This window comes from Mandrillus leucophaeus, unplaced genomic scaffold (genome assembly GCF_000951045.1).
Source record: "Mandrillus leucophaeus isolate KB7577 unplaced genomic scaffold, Mleu.le_1.0 Scaffold771, whole genome shotgun sequence".
Lineage (NCBI taxonomy): Eukaryota > Metazoa > Chordata > Mammalia > Primates > Cercopithecidae > Mandrillus > Mandrillus leucophaeus.
Genome location: NW_012108375.1, coordinates 958,277 through 968,612, shown reverse-complemented (window position 1 = coordinate 968,612; position 10,336 = coordinate 958,277). Strand labels below are relative to the sequence as shown.

The following is a 10,336-nucleotide window of genomic DNA, read 5'->3' as shown; positions in this document are numbered from 1 at the left end:
AATCAGGCACAGATTCAAAAAGTAAAATAAAAAGAATTTGTCCTAGCTCAAAAAAAGAAAGACGTAAATATCTTCTATGTTTATATGCTGTTCTCTCTCTCTCTCTCTCTCTCACACACACACACACACGCACATACAAATATACACACACACAGACTCATAAATTAGGCTCAAAATGACATTCAGGGAAGAAAAAGTATAATAAAAGATGCATCAAACACACAAATAAAATTAGACTATGTAAATGTAAAAGAAAAAGTAATAATCGCATTTTAAATAGTCAATGATGACTGATCAGAAACATTCCTGTATAACCATATAGTATACGTAAAATAAAATCTGTGTCTTTGATCTTCAAACAAAATAAAAAAATCTCTAACAGTAAACCTGTCTCCTTCCTAACTCCTCATTAATCTAAGCATAGCTTTATCTCTTCCCCCAAAGAGCTGCAAAGCAATGTTTAGCAGAGAGATGCTTTTGTGTATTAGCAGAAACTTGACCAAATTAAGTTCTTTGGTATGCAATTTTCATACTTCTATACAAAGAAAAATATTTGGAGAAAGTAATCAGGAGTGTCAATAGAGCCAATGCAGGACAAAGACTGTATATTTAGAGCATAAATATAAAATTGTAATAAATATAAAATATCATATGTATTTCTGATATTTATTTGTACTGAAAATAAAGTATTCTTAAGGTTTATTTTCTAACAGAACAGGTATAAAGTTAAATACGACACTACAGCATCAATTATCGGTTAATGGGCTTTGGAAGGTTTCACTTTAAAGCCCAAGCATTGTATAATATTAAGTAAGAAGAGGGGATGGGAGTGAAATGAGAATGGTATGAACAGAGGGAAATGAGAACACACCCAGAAAAGTAGGGTAGAAAATTATCATGAATATTGCTGCATTCTGCAAAGATTCATTCCCTTAAAGAAAGTAATTTCCTAAAAAATAGAAGGCCTTCTCTGATTAGAACTGTAATTTAAAAGAAAACAAATTGTATCAGTGTTCATAATAACTGAGTTCAAACAGGGGCCATATGCCTCTTCTATTCCGACTTGTGCATCTAAATTAAAGTTGGTTGAATACCCAACCATCTACTCATTTTAGCTCTGTTAAGTATCACATAAACTTGAAATTAGAATAAATTTCTGTTTATTCTAATAAACAGAAATCTGTTTAGCACAATTTCAGTCAGTTTTAAAAGCATTTATTACATTAATTGGATGTTTATATGATCCATCAAGTGAAGGAAGACTGTAAATATATAGGCATGCCCAAGGCCAATGGCCATATTAAACAAAATTATGAAATTAAGTAGCATGCTATCCCTTCTTTCATTCCCTTCTCTGATGCTCCTCTCTACTTTCCCATCCCAGAAACCCATTCCTAAGTCTCATAACTTTAGAATTCAACTAGTAGCCACTTAAAAACAGAGATATGTGTTAGTAATGCTCCCAGAGGTATTTGCATCTGAATATTAATTTTTTGAAGACTAAAACTTTTAATCAGTTTCAAAAGCAGTAAAACTTTTAATCAGTTTCAAAAGCAGTACTTCTCAACCTTGGCTGTACATTAGAATTACCTGTGGAACTTTTCAAAATGTGATGCCCAGGCCATACCCCCAGCCAATTAAAGAAGACTCTCTGGGGGTGGGGACAAAGTATCATCATTCTTTAAAATTCTCCTTGGGTATTCCACTGTGCAGCCAAAGTTAAGAACCATTGCTCTAGGGAAAGCATTTGAAAAAATGAAATTTCAAGCTAGTGAAGGAGATCTTTATGGGTGGGGATATATCATGTTTCCCTACTGAGGTGGCCAACTGGTGAAAAAGCTCTTTTTATTACAAGAGAATACTGCATTACTAAATTTAAAAGGTCACTAGAGACTAAATTGCTAGGTCTTGATTTCAGCAAATTACTTGAATTCTATCTATAAATTATGACTAATAATTTCAATGCCTATCTTATGTAGCTACTGAGGATGATCAAATGAAATACAGTACCAGAAAATGTTTTAAACTTTACAATTTTATTATTACATAGCTGAGCAGTAGAACCACCTGTCACCAAAAAAGATTAGTGATACTGTGGTTACAACTATAATATGGATTATTACCTAAAAGACTTGTCAGTCTGTTTAGTGGGCATTTACTTTAGGAAATCTAAGTGTCTACCCTGGAGCCTCAAAGTATAGTTCCTGAGCCAGTGGCACCAGCAACACCTGGAAACTTAGAAATGTAAATTCTTAAAGCTTCCCCTAGACTACTGAATCAGAAATTGTTGGTAGAACATAGCAATCTGTGTCCTAACAAGTCCTTCAGGTAACTCTGATGTGTGCTTAAATTTGAGAACCACACATCTAGCCAAACATCAGTAAAAAGAGAATACGTATGAATAAAATCAAAGGATGAATATACAGTATTTGTTATTTGAAAGTTTAGAAGTCACAGTGCATAAGTATACTGGCATAAATTACTACTTTTAAAAATCTGCTACAGCTTTGTATTTCAAAACAATACAACTTTCCTTACACAGCCAAGATTTATTAATTAGCACCTGATTATAATCACTAATCCAATAGTAGCATATAAATTTGGGAGTCAGTAAATTACAAAGTACAAAATAAGTTTGGGTAAGGAATACAGAAACAAATTCTAGTAGCAATGGTTCTGGAAATAGTCATGATTCTGGGCTTGGATTTCTCTCTGAGGAAGAGTTGCAGCTGTATCTCAAAAATCACACGTATCCTGAAGACAACACCCCATAGCATCTCAATGTTCCTTTTGAGGCAAAGGAAGTGTTTCATCACTGACTCAGAGAAAAGACCATTACTTGGACTGAATCACCAATGTTTCCTGTAGCATTAGATTTGTCACTAGATCTGCTAAGCAACAGAAAAAGTTTCAAGCTTCTTATCTTAAAAGATCTCATAAGATCAAGCTATCATTATTGCTCCCAAACTCAATTAAAGCCCAAAGGTCTGGATATTAATAAAACACATGCAGGACAATAACAAGTGAGAACACTGAAAGATCTTGTGAGACTGCCACCAAAAGTTCCTTGAGATATTTCTTGTTTTCTCTTTGCCACTTAAAAGAATTTTGACAGCCTCAAGACACCCAGCACCTCCTTGGAGAGATGAACATGGAGTATCCCAGTTAAGAACTGACTTTATCCCTTTTCCCCATCTAGCACTGCTGCGCCTGCAGGTCTCTGTTAAACGGTGGACAATAAATAAAACACACACACACCCAAATACAGGTTGATAGTTCATGTAACAAACAGAGATACCATTTGTCAGATTGCTTATCCCCATATAGAAGGGGATGTGATAGTTTGCACAGCATATGCACATGAACTGCCAAAATATGGTGTGAAGATTGGCCTGACAAATGATGCTGCAGCGTATTATATTGGCCTGCTGCGGGCCCAGGCTTTTCAATAGGTTTGGCATGGATAAGATCTATGAAGGCCAAGCTGAGGTGATTGAAGATGAATGTATAATGTGGAAAGCACTGATGTTCAAAAGGGTGCCTTTATCTGCTATTTGGATGCAGGCCTTGCCAGGACTACCACTGGCAATAAAGTTTTTGGTACCCTGAAGGGAGATGTGGACGGAGGCTTCTCTATCCCTCACAGTACCAAACAATTCCCTGGTTATGATTCTGGAAGCAAATAATTTAATGTAGAAATACACCAGAAGCACATCATGGGCCAGAATATTTCAGATTACATGTGCTACTTAATGGAGGAAGATGAAGATGCTTACAAGAAACAGTTCTCTCAATACATAAAGAACAGCATAACTCCAGACATGATGGGGAAGATGTGTAAGAAAGCTCATGCTGCCATAGGAGAGAATCCAGTCTATGAGAAGAAGCCCAAGAAAGAAGTTAAAAGGATGAGGTGGAACCATCCCAAAATGTCCCTTATATAGACAATAGACTTATTGACAGCAACAAACAAACAAACAAAAAAAAATAAAAAACAACAAAAAAACTGACTTTAGAATTAATCCTTAGTTTCTGAGTGAAAGCTAGGTAGAAATGACTTCTTCTTGAAAGGTTTCTTAACTATAAAATGAAATTTCATTAAGGAGAAGATGACTCTGGCTTTTTCTTGGGTCAAAGTTCCTAAACCCTAAAGGGACTTCACTTCCCTCAATCATAAGCTTCCTATATTTAAAGAACCTGGGGTTAAAAGTGAGGGTATGTGTAAGAAGAGCAACTTCAATAATTGATTCCTGCACTCTATATCCTAGGAAATATTTTCCACCTATTCAAAGTAAGCAAGATGACTAGGTGTGGTGACTCACGCCTGTAATCCTAGCACTTTGGGAGGCTGACGCAGGTGGATCACTTGAGGTCAGGAGTTCAAGACCACCTGGCCAACATGGTGAAACTCCGTCTCTACTAAAAATACAAAAATTAGCCAGGCGTGGTGGTGTGCACCTGTAGTCCGAGCTACTTGGGAGGCTGAGGTGGGATAGTCGCTTAAACCCGGGAGGCAGAGGTTGCAGTGAGCCAAGATCGCACCACTGCGCTCCAGCCTGGGCGACAGAGTGAGATTGTCTCAAAAAATAAAAAAACTCAAAACAAAACAAAAAACAAAGTAAAAAAGAGAGGAGCTTGGTTTTACTTACCTATGCTGATTAAAATTATACTGTTTTCTCCTTGGCAAAGCTTTGCCCCACTCTATAAGAAAAGTAGCAACTCTAAACTTTCATCTCCCACATTAGAAAGGACAAGCACAAATATATAATTGCCAAAATTAATTCCTTTTACTCATTCACTCATCTAGCACTTTGGGAGGCCACCGTTGGCCTCAGTAAGGTGCTCAATAAAGTGCATTTATTGGGTACCTACTATGTTTTGGATATTGTTCTAGGGGCAAAATGAGTCTACAAAGATGCACAGACTTCAGTGATGAGGACATAGATTCCATGTGTCTAGAACACTGGATTTGGTTTCTCTGTCAGCCAAGACCAGTGGTACACAAATTTGAGCGAGCATCCAAATCACCTGCAGGGCTTGTTAAAACACAGATTAATGGGCTCCACTTGAAGAGTTTCTGTTCAGTAGGTCTGAAATGGGGCACTCAAATTAGCATTTCTAACAAGTTTCTAAATGATATTGATGCTGCTGGGGATGGGGGGCAGACTTTAAGAACCACTTACCAAAACAAATGGCAGCTCTTCACACCATGCCCTTCATCTGAAGAAGGCAAGAGCCTCAAGAATGCTCATAATCACCCACAACCAAGCCTAATGTGAGTTCCCAGAACCACCTCCAGTATCTAAGACCAGTAGTTCCAGATCACGGAAAGAAGGATAAATAACAAGGAAGAGAAAGCTCTCCCTTCCAGAGGCTTTTCTCTCTCCCTGTCTTTTTTTTTTTTTTTTTAACCCCCTACCACAAGAAATCACTTCTATTTCTCAATACAAGTGTTATGGGAAAAAATGACACTCATCTAGACTTTTTACTTTCCTACTTCAACAAAATTATATTCTTTTCTTCCAAATTCAGTTCTCATGGCCTTTTTCCTCTTCTCCTTCTTTGTTTTTTTGTTGGACTATCTCCTTTCTGAACAAATAAAATCATAGGATTGAAGGAACATTGAGAATTCATTTAATCCCTTCTTGGTCTCAGACAAGACTGTGTCTAAACCATCCCCAAATATAGCAATTTCGGTACAAAGATGAACCGGCTCTAAGAATTTCCATTCAACCTTCTGTCGCATACTAATACGCATCCCCTTAGCTTTCTTTTCTACAAGCTAATCCACCTCAACTTTAGACTATCCTTATCAGATTTCCTAAACTTTAAATTATTTTAATTCTTCTTTAATAAGTTCATTCCACCTTGCCTCAGGGCCTGAATTATGTACGTACTGTTCTAGAAGACTTTTTGTTGGAATATGCAAAGGGAAAAGTTAATTTATAGAATAAAAAGAATTGAACTGGATAAAAGAAAGATACACGTATAAATGCCACTAAAAAATAATGCAATGGCATATACTTGATCAATTAGTTGCACATATTTATTTATTTAAAAGTGGTAATGCCCTATGGCTTTAAAAACTTTACATTACAAATCACCAGCCATTTTACACATAAAATGGATGGGAACTAGAGATCTTTTAAAATATGTCACAAATTATACATAACCATGTTTCATGATACTTTACACAGTAGAGAACATCAATATATTATTCATCTTTTTTGTTTTTTTCATGTTGTATAGACTTTATATTGAAATTGGAGTTGTAGTTAATCATTGCTTTAATTCTGTATGAGATTAAAAATACTGAATTAGGCTGGGAGTGATGGCCCATGCCTGTAATCCCAGCATTTTGGGACACTGAGGCAGGAGGAATGCTTGAGGCCAGAAGTTCAAGAGAAGCCTAGGCAACACAGTGAGATCCTATCTTTACAAAAATTTTAAAAATTAGCCAGGTCGTGGTGGCGTGCTCCGGTGGTCCTAGCTACTCAGAAGGCTGAGGTGGGAGGATCACTTGAGCCCCGGAGGTTGAGGTTGCAGTGAACCATGATTGTGCCACTGCACTCCAGCTTGGGCAACAAAGCAAAAATCTATCTCAAAAAAAAAATAGTTATAAGTAATAAAATAAAAATACTGACTAGATTGTATGATAATTATTTCTCTAAAAATAACCTCTCCAATTTAAGACTTGAAAATCAGAAGATGCAAATATAAGACAGGATGAAGTCTACATAAAAAGCATATATTTCTGCATAGTTTAAAAAAGGAGTATAGGTAATATATTGGGTGATTTACTTTATTTTAATTTTGCCCATTCTAAATATCACTATTTAAAATTTAATATTTGCTTCTGGAATGGTGAGGTGATCTAGTCCAGCCTAGGCCTGAAGGACAGGTTTGTTTCCTTGCCTATCAGGATCAAGGTGTACGGTGGAGGCGATGCATTTAGTCTCCAGAGAGAAGGAAGATGCTGCTTGCACAGCACTTCTACTCACCAGTCCATGCAGCAGCAAGGGTGTTGGCTTTGAAGGAAGCCAACTGTCCTGCTCTCCCAGCCAGAGGTAAAGAATTGCATTGGTGGCCACTAGAGGGAGGAGGATTAGGAATAGAGTAAATTGTAGGGAAAAGGCACCCATGAAAAACGCACATGGGACAACCAACACATCACCAACCACCGCCTAGCAGCTACCTCTGAGGGACTGTAATGGGGTCAGTATACACCATTAACCCAGAACCCAGATACCAGTAATTATTGTAGTATCCCAGTATACAGTCCCTTAACTTTGATGGCAGGAGAAGGGAGTTTGAATAGGATTGTGGCAAACACACAGGCACGCAAACACACACAACAAGCACATAGCCGTACATTCTCATCTCCCATTACAAGAAGTTGCATCTGTGATGTCTGATTCTTGCTCATTTTCTTTTTTAAAACTTTTGATGTTCTTTACCAAGAATGTGTTCACGAAAGGCAAACAGCCCACCTTCAAGACAGTCTTGGGAGAAGCACCAGCAGAGACACTCATTGTGCCAAGATGTATTTTACCAACAAATCTGCACAAATTACATGAGGTTGAAAACAAATAGAATATAATATAATTAAAGCAAAGTTTCTTTTGCTAAATTACAGCTTGAAGCAAACCTGCAAGAAATGTTTCCAATTAGCTTTTTTAACAAACACAAAGCATAGCTCCGAATGTGTTTTGTTCTCCATCTTGCCCTCTGGGTGGGCTGCCTAGTGGGCATCTTACCTCCAGCACAAGTAGCTGAGCATTCTGACCAAGGCTGATGATTCCATGTAAAGCCAACTTCATTATCTCCACTGCCAGTTCGAGTGATGGGAACATTGAACTTATACCTAATTCCCAAATTCTGTTCTTGAAGCAGAACCTGCCATTGAAAACAACTGGTGAAGACAATTAAAATACAATGAGCCTTCATTCAGATATTTATTATTCCTTTTGAAGAAGAAAATTTCAAAACAAGTCTTACAGGAAATTTAAGATAATATAAAACACATGCATTTATATCAAATTTTCGCTTCCCATTTTCATGGGTATTTTGGAGCCATTGCTTTCATCTGTCTTGTTTGGTTATAAAAATTCTATTCAAGCAAGAGCACGACGGCCTTAACTTTGTACAGTTCTAACACCCTTTGGTAAATCATTTTACCTTTATTTACCTTAATTTCATCACCTGTAAAACAGAGATAGTAAAACCTGCCCCTTCCTACCTCACAAGGAGGAATTACAAACAGAAGAAATACAATGGCAAAGACGCATTTACCATGATGATGAGATTTTCTGAGGTAGGACCTAGAGCTTCCAAGGATTCTGGTTCATCAGTTGGTCTCTTGTAGTGAAAAGCTGTTCCAGCGACATCAAATTTCCTAGGCCAGTCAATAGTCCAGGCACCATTAATATAGTAATCATCTCCTTCAGATTTTAAAGCTAGAAAACAAATCACAATTCACCTAAAAATGTGAAACTTCATTTACCAAAGTGTCACTGATTAATTACTGCAATAAAGTATACAATGAATGTCGATTTCCACTTAGAGATATGACTCTTGACCATATTCTTAAGTACAAATTAAAATGGTGATTTTTCATGTGAATGGTAAGAAGATATTACTTAAGTATTTATAATGTCAGTAATAGAAAGCAATGAAAGGTTAACCTGGAGGAATAAACATGTGGAATTAGCAAGGAAAATTATGAGAAAAGGAATAACTAGAGATGAGAGTTAATATGAGTGTAGGGAGCAGGCTTTCCTTTCCAAATATTGAAATAGTAATTAAATGGATATGGGGTGGGGATGACCTGTTGCACCTGGACACAGACTGATCAACAGAACACAAATCAAACAGATTTAAGAAATATACCCAAGTACATTCGGAATTCTGTTTATGATAAAGGACGTATCTTAAATTAGTAAAGGAAAGATAACAAGAAATGGCGGTAAGGCAAAAGACTATTCTTTTGGCAAAAAAAAAAATGCTGAATTTGTATTTCATTCTTTACATAAGAATAAATGCCACAATTCAACTTCTAGGCACACATCCAGAAGAATTGAAAACAGGTACTCAAACAAATACTTGGACACACATATTCGTAGTAGCACTATTTCCAATAGCCCCAAATCAAAACAACCCAAATGTTCATCAATGGATGAATAAACAAACAAACAGTGGTATTATAATGTAACAGAATGTTATTCAGCCATAACAAGTAATGAAGTATTGATAACAAGCTGTAATGTGATGAACCTCAAAAACATTAAGTGGAAGAAACCAGACAGAAAAGATCACATATAGTATGCTTTCATTTATATAAAATATCCAGAGTAGGTAAAAAGCCACAGAGACAGAATGCAGATGGGTAGTTGCCAGGGGATGGGGAATGGGGAGAATGGGGAGGATGGGGAGTAATCTGCTTAATGGATATGGTTTTCTTTCTGGGGTGATGTAAATGTTTTGGAATGTTCTAAACGCCACTTAACTGTTCACTTCAAATGGTTAATTTTATGTAATGTTAATTTCACCTCAATAAAAACAAAGTTAAAAAAAGAGAGAAAGGATAAATGCCAGATGAGTAAATATTTAAATATAAAAATACTTAAATCTTAAAATGTCAGGAGAAAATATAGAACTTTTTTTCCTCATAATATTAGGGTATAAAAAGTTTTTCTAAGCATGACAAAAAACTCAGAAAAAATGTTAATAGATAAACATGCATACTTTAAAAAAAATCTCTTACAAGAACTACACACACACACAGAGTTTAAAAGTACATGTGGCTGAAAAAGTATTTTTAGTACTAACATACAAAAACTCCTATAAACAAACAAGAAATAAATAAACATGTCAGTTTAATATTTTGTTAGTATGCTAGCTGATTGCAAAAACTGTGATTCATCAGTCCAGATAAACAAGTAGGCCAAAAGGACTAAAGGGTCATGGTACAGAGTCTCTGACTCTCTAGACCTCCAGCTCTTGTCCTTCATACTACAGACCATTGTCATCTCCCAACCCCCATTTGCCTGGCAAAAATATTTGTAGTTTCTTAACTTTAGATATGTTTTCAAGATTCATTTAACTGCCAAAAAATAAATCTAATTAACCTTTTGAGACAGGAACAAGCAAATAGAAGAACTACCTGGCCTTGAACTTTTCCCGAACTTAAAAATTTTTATTTTCAACTCTCACTTGCAGTGGTTTTCTGTCTAGTTTAAAACATTTGGTTTTATAATGACATCTGAGACTGTCATATATGAAATAGTAAAAATAAAGATAAAAACAACTAAGCACCTTTGAATTCTCCTTCAGGTTG

The 10,336-nt window shown here is 36.2% G+C and overlaps 1 protein-coding gene across 1 annotated transcript in view; it reads right to left on the bottom strand.

Moving 5' to 3' along the window:
• The window catches only part of ADAMTS6 (ADAM metallopeptidase with thrombospondin type 1 motif, 6), a 336,516-nt gene that overhangs the window by 52,716 nt on the left and 273,464 nt on the right, over positions 1 to 10,336 (bottom strand). The window contains exons 19-20 of the mRNA XM_011966761.1: positions 8,293 to 8,456; positions 7,758 to 7,896 (exon numbers count right to left, since the gene is read on the bottom strand). Coding sequence (XP_011822151.1) covers positions 7,758 to 7,896; positions 8,293 to 8,456 — 303 coding nt within the window. The remainder of the gene's footprint in view (positions 1 to 7,757; positions 7,897 to 8,292; positions 8,457 to 10,336) is intronic.